General features: G+C 33.2%; 1 protein-coding gene across 1 annotated transcript; it reads right to left on the reverse strand.

The window, feature by feature from the left end:
- Positions 1-233: 233 nt before the first annotated feature.
- On the reverse strand, positions 234-12,844 carry LOC114378249 (trafficking protein particle complex II-specific subunit 130 homolog). Its single transcript, XM_028336811.1, has 21 exons — positions 12,570-12,844; positions 11,868-12,097; positions 10,513-10,694; positions 9,792-9,975; positions 9,546-9,636; positions 9,216-9,376; positions 8,669-8,758; positions 8,385-8,546; positions 8,084-8,145; positions 7,840-7,930; positions 5,897-6,060; positions 5,575-5,785; positions 4,843-5,388; positions 4,525-4,737; positions 3,899-4,265; positions 3,721-3,811; positions 3,500-3,584; positions 2,242-2,431; positions 1,258-1,550; positions 960-1,050; positions 234-846 (listed from the first exon to the last, which is right to left on the reverse strand). The coding sequence occupies exons 1-21, from the start codon at positions 12,631-12,633 to the stop codon at positions 665-667; spliced, it is 3,750 nt and encodes a 1,249-aa protein (XP_028192612.1). The 5' UTR covers positions 12,634-12,844; the 3' UTR covers positions 234-664.
- Positions 12,845-16,916: the final 4,072 nt, after the last annotated feature.

The following is a 16,916-nucleotide window of genomic DNA, read 5'->3' on the forward strand; positions in this document are numbered from 1 at the left end:
AAAATTTAAATAATGCTAAGAATCAGATTCATATGCAATATTATTTTTTAACATTTCCCCCCAGAACTATTAGTTTGTTTTTATTGTATTAAAATGTGTTATTACATTGGTTTTAATTTTAATGAAATTTAAGCTTCATACATGCAGCCGTGTCAGCGTTCAACATGCAGCATGCACCTCAAAAGTCGAATGTTATTTCCATTGAAGGAATGGACGATATAAAGTCTATAATCTTCGCCCAAGCTGTGATCAAATTGAATGCAGCATCCCAAATATAATTTACCACAGTAGATTCGAATTTGTTCACAACGATTGGTATCTCTAAATCTAATTCGATTGTTTGAGAGCAAAATGATGAAATTGTATATGGTGGTTCCTACCAACTTTTGTAATTTTATGAGACAAAAGATGTTAGGGTCCGTGTATCTGTCTATCGTACAAGGAAGAGCACAAAATTCCCACTGTACATGCGCCAGGGTTTGCTGCTGCTGATACTTTGAACACTGCATGAAGGTTACAAGCAACACAAATCCAACTACAGAGATCTTTCATGCAATGAAATTAACAGGCAGAAAGTTACACTTTCCTACTTAAACCAACAAATTTCTCACACATCCAATGGAACACAAACTCAATCAAGCTTCGGGGAAGACACAGTGAAAACTCATGAATTAACTGGAATGCAGAAGGAGGAGCTGAGAGGCGGTGGCAAAACACAAACCAAATGTGGCCCAGCAGGTTTGCAGCTTATATTTGCCTCTTCAACATCTGGCAGTCCAAGCACGGGAGGGTGAACATAACCAGCCACCAGTGGCATGCATAATACCGAGATAACTATTCTTGCGCCTATCGTCATAAGAACGAAATTCAAATATCAAAAGGCATATTTAATACTTAAAATGTGTTCCTCTCAGTTACTGAAAACAATATTTTTCCAAACTGTCAATATGTCCAAGTACCTTGTTTTGTGGACAGAGATGCATATCCTCTTTTCCTCCCGGCTATCATCCAATTTCCAGAATTTGCATTTACCTCATATAGCACCTCATACTGTCAAAATTAAAAGCAAAATTGTGGCATCAAACAGAAAACAGTAAGAGCTGAAGAGAATCACACAATATTGATCCGGATTCAGGATTGAAACAACTCCACAGACACCATATATTTAACCAAGTTTCCTCTCCTGTTTCTCCAAAGAAAATACAGAGACAGAGGCATGAAGCATGTTGACGTCATTTTCTGTTTATTTGGACTTACATTTTGTTTAGAAACTCCTTCCTCATTCAAATCCTTTAACCTTTCCACTCTCCATTGCATCTTAACTAGTTGTCCAACTCTTAGTCCATCTGAAGGGAGAGGAAGAAAACCAACAGCTAGGCATGGATCAAGCACAGGCCTTTGCAAAGTAATTGCACTCCTGAAGATTAACTCCTGTCTGGCACCATCAACTCCAGTAGATTCATTCATGGCAGGAGGGTGGGCTCCAATTGTTCTATCGCCAGAAATTCCATATTTGATATTCACTATGCTTTCGGGTTGCTTCCTAGCTTCTGCATTTTTGTTTTGAAAAATCAAATCAGCTTATTAATTGCAGACATCAGGCTATTATAATTTCCACGAGTAAATACTTCTATTGAGACAAAAATGTGTACCACGGGCAAATCAGAATATCACTCAGCTTGTCAATTTGCAACATGTATAGACCTCAGAAAAATAAAGAATGCCATAATGCTTTAATATATTCACAGTATAACATTCTATTGACATGCCCGTCATGCTTAATGTGTAAAAAACTCTTAAGGTAAAAAAACATGATAAATAAAATGAAAATGTGACCACTAAGGTGGTAATATTATCAAAATCACAAACCATTTGTACCTTCCTCTGAAACAAATAAACACTGGAAACCACACCATTTTTGTTTGACATAGACTACAGGTAAAAGATAAAAAGAACAAACGTTTTTCTTGGCTATTCAGAAAGATCAATGTTGAAATTCAGAAGAAAAAAAAAGAAATTAGTAGAGTTATTGACTGCTGCAATTGGCTACAAATTATTGAACTTGAAAAAGAATAAGCCAACCAATCAGAAACCTCTGACAATGGATAGAATTACAGCTCCCAAATTCTGCATTGATTATATAGTAACCTTATATTTAGGGCATTTATAAAATTATTTGGTGTGAACATATTAAGAGCAAGAATAACATCATTTTACTGATCTCCAGCAAAATGAAATTACCTTCTGCATTTGACTTGTCTAGGCAGATACTAAACAATATTCCTGCTTTGGAAGTGGGAGATATGATTAGTGGGAAGAAACTTGAATTAGGTCTACCCTCAGTTTGTCCAGTATGAACAAATCCATCTTGAAGATCAAGCCAGGCATCATAAATGGCCAGTGTAGCCTTAACTTCAGAGTGAAGTATTACCTAGAAGTCACATGAACCATTGTGTACTTTATCAACAAAGAAAAATAAGATGCAGTCATAGAGTTTTCGTGGTTAAAAATGTGTCTGAGAAAATATTGTTACATTTTTTTTTGTGTGTGTGTGTGTAAATATTCAAACAAGTAGAAAGCTCGAATGAACTTAGATTTTCATTTATTATTACCAGTTGAATGTTTTCGTAAATAAACCACCAAAAGGCTTAAGCTGTTAGGGAAGCCATATGAATGGTTTTATATTTAACATGTCCCCTCATGCAGAAAACCTTTGGACTTGAAACATGGACAATGCACAAATCTACACTCCCTTGTGTTAGAAATTTTATTTAGAAGAATGCAGGATGGTTATAGAGGTTTTGATACCATGGCCTGATTAATTTTTAAAGCATCTTACAACGAGCTGCAACAGTAATCTTGTTAAAACACTGACCTTTGGACTATGATATTTGTCATGAATCAACCATCCCAAAAGCTAAAGTTGTTAAGTAAAGGCACAAGAATGGCTTTGTAGTAAGATATTTAACATAGCATGTCATGCAAGAGCCCTTTGGGCTTGAAGTATGGAAATGCACAGGTCCCCTACCATGTGCTTAAATTCAACTTATTAAAAGAATGTGAACGACAATGATCAAATTCTAGATCACTTGGCCTTAGAAGCTCGGATATGATGTCATTAGCCAACTTCCTTAAAAGCTTAAGCAGTTAGGTGAAGGCACATGTATGGTTTTATATTAACATTTAACAATACTAAAAGATGTAAACAAAACTTAATGCTAAAAGTGCACATTTTTTTATGATGGTTAAGTACATGAAAACACCTTTAAGATTTACAAATTCAACCAATCTTTCAATTTTTTCTCTCTTCAGGTAGCAATCAAAGTGACTTCAAATGAAAAAAAGGAAAAGGATGTATTATTTCCAATTTTAGCACAAAAAGCAATGGAAGGGATTATATTTTATGCCTTGATTCCCTTGTTTTTTAATTCATGACAGTTATCAGCCTATTGTCCATAATCAAGTGTAATTAAATAATTATGAAAATAAAGACCCATACCTGCAGAAGCAGGGTACCATCATTGCATTTATCAGTAACACGTGTCCTCACATAGAAAGGATATGTAAAATGCACTGCTAGTGTCCTGGGTATCAAGGTAAGATATTATTAAGTAACTAGTGGCAGAGTATGCAAAAGCCAGATGCATGGCACGCTTAATTCAAAGCTGTATGATATATATTATGATGATTAAAACATAAGAATGACAGAAAATGGAAAACCTTTCGAATATCTGATTGTAGAATGCTCCAAATACAAGTTTCAGAGCTATTGTTCTCATTCCATCTACAATACTTTCTCTCCTTGTTGTGGCTGAAAAGAGAAACCAAAATAAGTACATATAGTAAAATTTAAAAAGTACATGTATGAAGCCACCAAAACTTGTGTCACCATCTTAACCTGAAGAAGATCCTCTGCTGAGTGTGTCACTGATGGCACAAACCAGAACCCAAAGAATAGAAGGAGTGTCACTTGCCCAATTTGGAAATTTGATTTTACCATCATGAAGAGTCAAACGTTCAAATTTTTTATCAGAATTTAGAGTTCTTATCTGAGCACCATCATTCTGTACATCAGCATCGGTTTCCATCTCAATTACGTGCGACTCTTTAATCTCCAACCCTGGACCAGTATCAATATGCAAGACAGCAGCTTTGAGGGAGTAATTTAATGGTCGAACTAAAATACCAACCCATTGGTCTTCATTTATCAACAAAGCAGATGAAACAGCAGCATCAAGATCAACAAGGGCTCTAGGTTTGAAAACCTAAAAAATGATAAATGACATTATTAGATAATTAACTATAAATTTTTTGTTTTGTCACTAAAAAGATTAACAGTACTACTGCAAATAAATGGCAGATTATAATTATCAGAAAAATATATAAAATCAATTTAAGTTCAAATTATGTAATGATCAAGAGGAAAACAACAAAGGAAGGAAGGAAAATTATATAAATAAAAAATCCCTATCTTCTATTGAATTGTCATATTCCATTTTTTTTTTCATCTTGTTAAAAGCCTACCTTCAGAATGGGTTTAGCTGGCTTTTCATAACTCATAAAATCATCACTATCTTCAGGACCAACTTTTGAAAAACTATGAGATCTGAACCTCAACTGCCCAATCTGCCCAGTAAGAACTCCAAGAACATAAGATCCTGGTTTCTGAGGTGGTAGATCCAAGGTAATAGTATTCCGACCAGGGTGTAACACAATGGCTGTAGAACTCTTCAACGCCTAAAGCAATTTAAATAACCGAGTTATTCAAAGAGGAAATAATTAAAAACTATAAACTTTTCATACTGTAGTTAAAAATGTAAAATAACACCTAACAACAAATACCTTTACACCTTCATCGGTATTATATGTTGCGTTTAATGTAAGACTCATTGAATCGAGAGTTATATCATCTGGAAAACCACTCCATACAGTTACAGAAAGGATACCAGGATCCCTATCACATAACTCCAATGGAGGCCCAGGATTTCCAGAAAATGTAATTAATGATGATACATCAAGAGGTACAGGGTCCTTCATTTCGCTATGAGCAAGACGAACAACTTCTGACTGAAAGGCCTGACGCTCCTTGGTCAAAAATAATCCTTCATCAAGAGAAAGTAACCTCACACAAGATAATAAGTAGCCAGCTTGATCATTAAGACTCTTCTGACACTCAGCTAAATTGGGAAGGACCTCAGCCAACAAATCCTGCCATCCTTCACCAGCATACAGTGCACAAACCTTCTCATATGACTTTGCAGCTTGATCAAAATGTCCATGCTTAAAAGCCACAGCTGCTATCTCACCATCAAGAACAACACCATGTCTTTTCCACCAGGAACCATGATAATTGTCAGCGGCACCTTTAGTTAGCTCTAAATATTTTTGCTGCCCACAAGAGATAAACAAGTAATGAAATTAATCAAGTTAAATAGCACTAAAATGCTAACAAACATATTTACAAGTATTTGAGATGTATTCATTAGGGGGGAAATGTAAAACACAATCAGAGATTGAGGGATTCTGGAAAATCATTCCAATGATATTTTGCTATCTATCAGGCCAAGATGATACCTCAAACTCCTCAGATGATGATAATGATTTCCACAGCTCTGTATGAGAAATTGTTTGCTTCAAAGCATGCTCAGCAGCAATAAAAATCTCAGCAAGCCTCATCGGTTGGTCAATTGAGCTATCAAAGTTTCCTGGCGAAGAATTTGTACGTGACATGGTACTTGCAAGTGCTTTTTGTGGTGACATTCTTGTGGATGCATCGAAACCTGATCTGTCAGCATACAAATCAGATTGGTAAAACCCAAATTGTAACAAAATATGGGATTTCTGAACAGTTCACTAAAAATGAATCCATCTGTAACAATATATAGCATTTCATTACCCATCCATTGGACCCTGGCGACTGTCAAACATTTCAGGCACATTTCCAGCTGAAAGTGAAGCCCTCCGCCTGTTGGCCTCTCGTAGAAGAACAGTAGGTTCAAGAGGGAGGGGTTTCCTCTGGATACCAAAGTGCTTGGTTCTAGAAGTTGTTTGTAGAATCAGCTGCAGAGATATAATAACATTATTTAAGGTAAAAATCTCCAGAAACAAATAATAATATTAAAACATACATGTGCTCAACCCATTTCATATGTCAATTTTTCTTCTTACTATTTTAAGTGAAATTCTAATTCTATTAAAGAAAAATGTTAGGATGCTCCAATATGGGTAAGGGCATAACGGGGATTATAGACTACAACAAGCCTGCATATGTGGCAACAAGTGTGGGAAGCATCGTCTATCGTATGTGGGATATAAGGGAAGAGAGGGGAAATGAGAAGGTAGGTAATCATTTGGGTAGTTGTGAGTGTCTATTGCCACAGGGCAGAGAAGTTTTCCTGATCTGGTTTGTTTTCTTTCATTTTCAGTTTCTGATTTTCAGCAAATTATCCAAATATTTTCAGTTCCTATCCGAAACATAAGCATTTTTTCCACTTCTAATTTAGAAAAATATTTCTAATTTATAATACACGGGAATAAAGAAAATGACAAACCATCTTTAACCAAGAATTAAGTGAAAAAAAGTGGAATTGAAACAGTTACATGAAAACATAACCATATGCTGTTCTATGGTGCCTTTGGCTGGTGCAAAATATGTGGGCTGCTATGGGAAAATCTTTCAATTCCAATAACCTGCGAATTATGATATATTCCCCGCACATGATCTTAAACAGATCTGTAGTTAAAATTACTTTGTTCAGTGATGAATGTCAGACAGACCAATTAATAAAAAATATGGTTAAATATGTTTTTATCCCTAATAAATATCTGATTTTTGTGTTTGCTTCCCATTAAATTTTTGCTTTACGTTGAGTCTCTAATAAAACAAAAAAAAAAAAATTTTGCCCTTGGCACTTATTTTTAGTCCATGATAAATTAACGAATTTTGTGTTGGTTCCAAGATAATTTTTGTCTATTTGTTATTAGTCGGGACACTAAAACAAAATTCGCTAATTTCTTAGGGAGAAAAACATAAAATTCGCTAATTTATCAGGGATTAAAACAAAATATCAACGACCAAAAACAAAAGTGTTGTTTTATTAGAGACTCAACGCAAATAAAAAATTTATTAGGGAGAAAAACACAAATCTGGTATTTATTAAGGATCAAAAACATATTTAAGCCTTAAAAATACCATGACTATTATAAATTACATTATATAATTCACATCATCTTTGATGTGAAGATTCTACAAAATTTGATGTAGGCTATTGGCTGCCTCACACAATCCTCCTCTTTTTTATAGGCTTGGAACCAGGCTTGAAATAACTACATCTTCCATTGTGAGTAACTATTTTTGACATTCAACAGAACTTTAACAGGTGTGAAAAAGCATTATAGTGTGATAGCCCACGACACCCTATTAAGAAAGTTTATTTGAGGAGGAATAGAGGCACAACAGAGGATCATTCCCTTAGAATAGATCATAACCATGCAACAGACTAACAGCAGTTAGTTATAGAATAGGGTGTAAAAGAATGTTAAATAGTCTGAAAAGGAGAAGAGAGAGGCATCGAAAATTGTATGAGGGAATTGTTGGAGAGAGTATTGGTCTCTCAAATACCAGTGACAGTGTATTGTGTTCATTTATGTTTTCCCCTACTCTGCCATCACCCTGGTGCTGGGTCAAGGGAGATGAATTCGTACTTCATCTGAACCATATGCTATCATAGTGACATAAGGGATGGGCAATTTTTTTGTTAAAAATTAAAATGTCTGTTGTGTAATTGTGTTGGGTCACAATATTCTGTGATGTCATACTCATAATTATGACTACAATACCTTTTCTTTCTCAAGCACCTCTGTTGATGCATCAACAGGAACTGAAGGCCAGACAGCTGGCTTAGGCCAAGGTAGCAAGCTAAGGGAAGCGCTGCTCAAAAGGACAGGAACTGCATTAAACTTGGAGAATGATACCAACTGTGATGTAACTAATCTTGCATTACATGATTAATTAATGGAATACAAAATGATTAGATTAAGAAAATGCAAAAAATTATTGGCCTTCTAATTACAAAAATTGTACCTGTTGACAGGACTTCTTTCTATATCAGTTCCATACCCAATTAAATAGGCAAGCCTCATGAACTGCCAAGATATATATAATTCAGAAAGCAATCCTAGTTAGCAATGGTATAGCAGACAATATCAATGTAGTTGGTAATCAACATTACAGAGAAAACTGAGGAGGAAAAAGAGGCGACTGATTCAACTCCATTTCCAAATGGTGTATTTTGGTCATTGGAGTTATCTCATTTAAAGAGTGCATCAAACAAAAATAGATATCCAGTAGTCCAGTCTATTTACCAACTTCATGAGAATCCTACCTTAACTCTAGCTAGAGAATATAGGTCACCCAGAAGGCGAAAGAACTCCTTCTCTATGTCAGGTGCCACATGTCCATCATTATAATTAGAAGTGGTTGCTTTAATTAAAGCCAAGCAAGCAGTTGTTACCCAGACTTCACGCATACAAAATGGCAGAATACGCTGAGAAGAAACATCATATTGAAGTCAAAATGGGAGAAATTAAAAAAAGTATACAACTCAAACTGGAATAATATAGTAATATACATGTGAAGACAGCATATGAATAACAGAAAATCCAATACCTCATGCAATGCCAAGGATTTGGAGAAGCTTATTATGAATGAATAGCCTCGTGATGCAGCCTCAATGGGACGATTTAGCTTGAACAAGAGCTGCAAAATGACAGAAAAGTAGTAAGCCATAGAAAGTTAAATTAGGAATTCAGTTAAAAGGATGGATCCTGGCAATAATAGTGCTTGAACCCAAAATGTCAATGAGAACACAAACAGACAGTTGTCAAAATGGCTTAAGACATTACAATTTTCAAAGTAAAAACATTTCTAAATCAGTAACCAAGGCCAAATATATAAAACTTTAGGAACTAAAATTGGAACAAAACTTTAATCATTAAATGTTTTTGTTACAAGAAAGAACTCTTGTGATATAAGAAAGTTAATGTTTTTTCTTCTATTTAAATCATATCATAAATAATACAAGTAAAGAAGCAGCCTAGCTTATAAACAGCTAAGACGACACAAAATACAAAATCAATCTAAATTTTCTTTAGAATTAAGCTGCAAATATACGTAACGTGTTTTGTGTTATACAAGTGCTCCAGGCAGGGCACACCTTTGATTGACAGGCAAACAGATACTGTCTGAATTCAAACTCCCGAAATGAGTCCTCTTGAACAATCTGTGTCAATGCTTTATTTCCTGGATTAAGAAATGCTGCTTGATCGTCACCATGATCTGCCCCTCCAAAGTCTCTCTGCTTTCCAGTCATGTTGACTGCATTAATTCCAGTTATATTTGAATCATTTTTCATTGTTCACGGGAGAGTTTCTGTCAGATCCAAGTAATGTTCCATAAAGGTGGTCTAAAGCACAATACTGCCAATCTAAATATCAACTTTACTTGACTACAAAAGCAACAGAGAAGGAAACTAAGCATCATGCACCTGTTTCAAGATAGCAGAGTTCTAGTTCGTCATATTCCCGTAAGGCATCTTCATGAAGGTGAGCCATTTCAAACATAAAAGCCAAGCTTTCCTGAGCACAGAATACAAATATGTTATGGCTCCAAAAGATCCTAGAATATGCAGAAAGGAAAAAAATTATAAAGACCAATAAAGGTTGGACTGTCTTTCAGAACTATTTATTGCACTTTTTAAGTATAATTCATCACAATAAGTTATAGGATTAACCTTCAGAATGAAAAAGTTGCAGAAGTTCCAGACTGGCATGAGGCGCTGTTCACTGAGCTTTCGTATCTCATCCTCATAAAATTGTACACGCCTATCCAGAGTATTTCTGATGCATTCCATTATCTTTGATTCTAGATCCTCCCAAAATTTTGCTTCAGGGAAATGCATATCATACTTGCAGCATCTAGATGAGGAAGAAGCAGTGTTAAAAGCATCAAAAGTGAAAGAAATGAAGTTGTCATTAATGCAATTAAACTAAACATTAAAGAACCTAAACTTGAATAAACAATCTTTTATTTCGCTCACAAATGGTTATTATTTCTGTTTGGTAACTATCACTGGGATTTTTCTAACTCAACCACTTACACGTGTAACGTAAACAGTTGATTCCATAATATTTATTTATGGAAGAAAAAATACACATTGGACAAATAATCCTCTATTGAAAGCAAGTATACGATTTACCCTTGAAGCTAAATTTCCGAGCACCATTTTTGCTTTTTATATTGTCACATCAAGTTCATAATAAGCAAACCAGTATGCAATTAAATAGTTGTTAAGATTCCTAAATGTTAACCATAAGCTGTAATATCTATGAAAAAGTTGACAAAACATTGACTTGAAAATTTTTTTAGCAAACTATCAGCCAACAAGTCATTCAAACTTTTGTTGGGGCATAGGAGGGTGCACTTGTTGCAAAAGTCCAATTTTTCAAGTTTACCTTTCTCTTTTTTTGGTGTTAAACTCAACTTCAAGTTTAGCATATACTTTCTTTGCCATTTTGCTTGCCTGATCATTAGCTGGATGAGCTTTAGACACAAATACAACAAACCACTCCTTTTCATCATTTTGGACAATTAATTTCAAGCGTGGTTTAAGGATGGTTTTAAACTCATCCAGATCCTGGGGAGAAAAAAATAAGAGTTAAACTACACAATAGATCCCACAAGTGAATCCAAAAGTGAAAGGATTATACACCAATAATTGATTAACTCCGTGAAATAAAGCTCCTTATAATTTATAATTGATCAACTCCAGCATTTGAAAAACTCCCAAAAGCAGGTAAGGAAACTAGCCACACATCAGTCCAATTTAACATAACCAATAGCATTTAAAATGCAATCTTCATGCCAACAAAAATTACAAATAGTGAGTGAGAAAAGCATGCGGAAACAAATCAAGTCAACCCAATGAGATAAATGGATTCATGATTGCAACTATCATGGCTCTGAAGACTGAAAATTTTAAATAATAAAAAAAACAAATAGGATGTCATGGAACTAGTAATCATGAAAGCTAGAGTTGTCAGGTGCAAATCCAAAAATGAGGTTTTTCCCTAATAAGGTACTTCATATTGAAGCTCATTGGAATTGAAGCATACAAAGCATACACACACCATTACCATGTAAGAAACCAGTCATCCTAAAAGCTGAAAAGTTGAGTGCAAGCCCGAAAAATGTGTCTAAAACAGACACTATTATATTTGATGATAGATATATTTTTTCCTAACTGGAAAGGGACAAGACTGAAATTCTTCCAATGAAAAGTAAAAAAGTAAAAGCAACAAACTATGTAATCAATTTTATTAAATGTACTCCAATAATATGTAATTCACTGACCCAATAAAAACCTTTCTTTCCACTTGCTAACAATTGAATGAATATGCTTTGCATGTTATTTACATGTTGCTTATGTTTTTTTTATCTCCCATTCAGTTGCACAAAATGTAGCCTCACTAAGAAAATGTTTGAGTAAATGGCTTGTTAAGCACTAATACAATAAGAGTTTGTCATATGAGAGCTTATTCACAAGCTTTCTTATGATGTTTATTGCAATGAGCTAAAAAGAGCTTATTGAAATAAAAGGTCATAAGCTATTTTAATAAGACCAAACAAGCTCTGTAAAAACTCTTCCAAACACTCCCTAAGTTATATAAAAAACATCCATATGAAGTAAATGAATCACAATGTAACAGAAAGCTACGAACTGTGGTAAAAATATAGTGGGTCTCCCTCTTAAAACATTACAACTTTCTGGTAGATTCTGAGAATTGTAATCAACAAGAAATCACATTACCTCACAGGTGACAAGTACAACAGTCGCATACGGCTCTCGGAACCAAAATAAAAATTGCTCCTGAGGGAACCGGCTACGGAGTCTTGAATCGGTAGTTAATATGAACTCTGCCGGCAATGTGTCAACAAAGACAGGGTTCCGCGTCTTGTTATTCAAAGTCGCCCTTTTGAACGGCAAACGCGCCTCAAAAGCAGGCTTGACAGTTGGCCACAAGTCACTCACATCCTCCACTGAGAATCATTTTGTAGAAACATCAACATAAGGTCTCACACACACAGATACACATCTAGATCAATGATAGCCTAATCTATTATATATTACTGTTTCTACTCGGTCACAAAAGTGAGAACAATTGAGACTATTTTTGCAGTTGCCAATGGACCTCTCTTTACCTTTGCCTTAAAACGATCACCAGAATACATTGCAATTGAATTGTTACTAAGCTTAAATGTTAGAATTTCATTTCATTTTGATGATTAACATCAACAACTATTGGCAACACCAATATCACAAGCCAGAAGAATAATTTGCAGTGAAACACAACTAAAACCCTACACTGAGATTTAAAATTCGTAGCTAAAAAAAAAGCGGAACGAAACGGAGCAGATGTACGTGATTGTGAATTCGGACAATGCTTGGAAGGAATGAACGAGATTGGATCTTCGGGTAGAGAGCGAAGAGATGAAAATAGCAATGAAATACCTGAAATGACAAGGCGATCGGAGGTGTTCTTAATAGTCTGGAACTGAGCGAGGAAGTTGGCCATGCTGGATCTGAAGAATCAACAAAGATCCATGGAAATGAAATCGTAGAGAGAAGAAAGTGCGGTGGTGCAGTGGGTGAGTGAGAGTGTTGAGTTCAGGGACAGAGAGAGGGGACACGGCCCGCAGATCGAGTGCTTCGCGGTGTACACGATCACCGTTTCGCACATTTCATCAGACCGTTGCCTCAGCCGTCATGTGTGTCAGTCTCTTTATATATATATATATATATATATATATATATATATATATCTTCTCTCTTTTTTTTCAGAAAAAATGTTAACTGCACTTTGCTTCTGAGAATATAATCAGGGTTAATATTCTGCAATTTTTTTCAATCATGAATAGATATATTAAATCTGTTCGGCCGTTGTGAGGTGTCGACTCTATGGTAATGATTTTTTTTTTTCATTTTTTACTCTCCCTCCTTTTATACTTTCTGTTTTTTGTTAATAAGGGTGCATTTTTGCACTGGACCTATGTTCTACATATTTTATAATTCAACTTGTTAACTGCGTAGTTATTTAGTTATTTTATTTGTTTTTTATATATAGTTATTCAATTTACTAGTTTGATAGGGAGGAATGAAAAAGAATAAAATAAAATATTAAATTAGATTGTTTGATTAAGATTAAAAGAGTATAATAGAGATAAAAAAATTAAATTAAAATAAGAATAACAAATTATGCAAAATTGTGAGACTCCATTATTTCTCTATTATGCCATGTTTATGTTTCCTTCTCTCTACTTTTACTTCTTTTCTTCTCGATTTAGAATAAAAGTTTAACCACGTGGTCCCATAATTTTTTTTTTGTTAACTTTCACTCATAACAAACAACCTCTCGTTCTCTCTTTCCTCCATTTCAGTGCATTGCAGCATCTCTCTCTCTTTCAGTCGCTTGAACCAGACGGTGCCTAAATGAAATGTTAGGTCATGATTATTCAAAGCCTAGAAAGGTAAATGTTGTATAATTGATTTGTTTTACATTTTTTATTACTGTAAATCATTGTTGTGTTTGTTTATAGACATTTTTGTAGGTGCGTTTGAGGCATGAACATAAGGCGAGGTATCTTGATTAAGTTAATAAGAATTTGACAAGTATGAAAAAGTGTTTAATTAAGGAGACACCATTTAAATAGTTAATGTGTTTGGGAGAAAATTAGATAGTAGACGTGAATACGTGATCACATGAATACTATGAATGACACGTTGCAGGAAAAAGAAGAAGAGTCAAGTGATTTGAATATGCAATTTAAATGTAGGACCAAGTTCATTGTTTTGTAATTTTGAACTTATGGTTACATAAGGTACTGTATATGTACTGATCAATTTAGGAAAAAAAACATTCTCCAAATAGTTTCATTACTATTTATGTTTTGCGGTTGATATTTTTTTCTGAACTATGAACTATTATGTAGGACTTGTATTGGCAAGAAATTATAAATATTATATATATATATATATATATATATATATATATATATAATTTAGTGATTTAATGTACTGAACAATGTATATGGTATCTTATATTGTTTTTGAAAATATAGTATTTAAAAGAAGCCTTAATATGGTGTATGATTGTCTTTATACTGATGAGTACCATGGCTTATGATTCATTAAGCCTCACATAAGGATTCGTTGAAAAATTATAGTGTCTCATCAAGCAAATAAAAACAAGAGTATAAAGCATAGAGGAGGGGTTAAGACTAAGTTATTTGACTATTTTGGATGATATATATCCAAAGCAAGTCCACACTCTGCTATTGGAGCTGCACTTCACATTCCAACAAGTATATATTCCTCCAGAAATAATATTTCATTCTTTGCTATATATATGTTGTGTGGATATGGTATCAGCTTGATTTTGTTGCCATGCAGTTTGTGTTGTAAATTACTAAATTGTAAACGGCCAGGTGCCAAAGTTTTGTCAACTTTCCTATCATCCAATGACAAAGTCAAAGAGTTCTCTTCAAGCATGAGATAACTTGTTGATCTTTCTTCCCAAATCCTTTGATGTATTGTAGAAAAGTATATCACAGGGCACTTGCACCGATATTCCAGGCTTTATTTGTGGAGGGGAACTGATACCATTTTTTTTCCCTTTCATTTAACCACTTTGTGGTTATAGACAAAGGATGATTATCATGTTTTCTTTAATCAATGTGAACATCTTCTTGTTTTCTTTAATCATTTTGAACATCTTTCCTCGCCTTCAACCTGTTTTGCCTTTACTTTCTAGTTATTTTTTCATTAGGGAAATTTCTCTCATAGCACAAAAAATTGTCAACTAAAATGCCTGATCATGCATTAGCCAGTGAACCCTTTGATTTTGCTATTTTGGGATATTATTATTGTTGTTAACTTACAAGTTTTATAAAAAAAAAAATAATAGTGTTTTTTTTATGATTGAATTATAGTTTATATATGCATCAAATTGCTTATAAATTAAACATAATTAATAAAAAGTCACACATATCTCTCACTTTTCTGATTTAATGCTTAATTAATTTCTTTTTATTATCTCACTTTTCTAATATTTAAATCTCTCATTAATCTATCCTCACAATTTCTATTTCATCACGTTTATTTTTTTCCAGCGTTAAACAACTTTTCATTTTCTTATTTGACATACCTTACGATTATATACACAACTTTGAAGCACTCACACAAAAACATACTATTACTTGATTATATATAATAATGAATAAAAAATTAACTATATATAGTATTTATAATTTTATTGATATTTCATCAATTAAATCCTACTGATTATCCACGAAGGAATTTTTTGCAGAAAAAATTACACAGAAAAATTCCCATCTTTATTTATGGGAAGTCATCTGTACCGGGAAACAAAAGAATTCACATCTTTTCTCATGTACATGTTTCAAACATGTGAAACATGACATGTTTGATGGGCTAATATTTTTTATTGATAAATATAAGTTGTTAGTTATTGATCAATATATAATTATAATTATTGGAAGGTAAGTTTGAACATATAATTATAGTTAACGTTAATATTAACCCAAGGTAAAAAAGGAAAATTCATGCTATATTAATATTAATATAGTTCCAATACAATCACTTGAATACAATATAATTGTGTGCTTTGGCAATTTTGTTATACAAAAGTAAAGTACTCTATGACTTGAATAAAATATTAGATGAGTAACAAATTTTATAATAAAAAAACTAAGATTCTCATATTTGTAAATTGAATGATTATATTGTTCATAGAAAAAAATTAGAACAACAAAAAGGACATATATAATTGATAAATTATTTTAGTTATTTTACCATAGAAATTAGAACTTAGTTGCTAATTTTAAGTTGTCAGTTCATTTAACAACTAATTATAATAGCAATGAAGATAAAGAGTATAATATATACATATATCAATTTTTTTAAAAGAAAAAATAGAGACAAACCTATACGCATGTGACGCTCGGATTAAACGGAATGGACCAAAATGAACCTATACGTATGTCCCGCATTGTCACTTCCTAATTATTTTTCATAAGGAAAATTTCTCTAATAGCATAAAAAATTATCAACTAAACCTTGTGATTTTGCTATTTTGGGCTATTATTGTTGTTAACTTACAAGTTTTACAAAAACAAGATAATAAAGTATTTTTTAATGATTGAAGTATAGTTTATATATGCATCAAATTGCTTATAAATTAAACATAATTAATAAAAAGTCACAAATGTCTCTCTCTCAATTTTCTGATTTAATGCTTAATTAATTTCTATTTATTATCTCACTTTTCTAATATTTCCATCTCTCGTTAATCTATCCTCACTATTTCTCTTTCATCACGTTTTTTTTTTCCAGCGTTAAACAACTTTTCATTTTCTTATTTGACTACCTCACGGTTATCTATATAACTTTGAAGCACTCACACAAAAACATACTATTACTTTATTATATATAATAATGAATAAAAAATTAATTATTTATATCAATTATATAATATTTATAATTTTATTGATATTTCATCAATTAAATAAAAATATTATTTAAAAAAAATAACAAATTAAAATTAATTAGTAATGCGGATTTTGAAAACCGCAAGTGTTGATTATACACGAAGGAATTTTCAGCAGAAAAAATTCCGCAAGAAAATCCCCACTTTTCAATACAATTTTTGAGATCACATGCTCTCTCAAATATGCTACTATTAATCGGAATAAGTGGTTCTACATGAATATCTCTTGCAGAAAACTCTAGTGCTCCACTTTTCCTTTGGAGTGGATGAAAACTACAACTAACAACTTGCAA

The sequence above is a fragment of the Glycine soja genome, chromosome 12 (genome assembly GCF_004193775.1).
Source record: "Glycine soja cultivar W05 chromosome 12, ASM419377v2, whole genome shotgun sequence".
Classification (NCBI taxonomy): Eukaryota; Viridiplantae; Streptophyta; class Magnoliopsida; order Fabales; family Fabaceae; genus Glycine; species Glycine soja.

Bases quoted from the DNA above. Each gene is read 5' to 3' on its own strand.
- LOC114378249 (XM_028336811.1), bottom strand. From the start codon at position 12,633: ATGGCCAACTTCCTCGCTCAGTTCCAGACTATTAAGAACACCTCCGAT. The intron at 4,266-4,524 runs GTAGGCTTTTAA...ATCATTTTTTAG, and splicing joins CAGCTAAACCCATTCTGAAG to GTTTTCAAACCTAGAGCCCT. The intron at 3,812-3,898 runs GTTAAGATGGTG...TTCTCTTTTCAG, and splicing joins CAGCAGAGGATCTTCTTCAG to CCACAACAAGGAGAGAAAGT.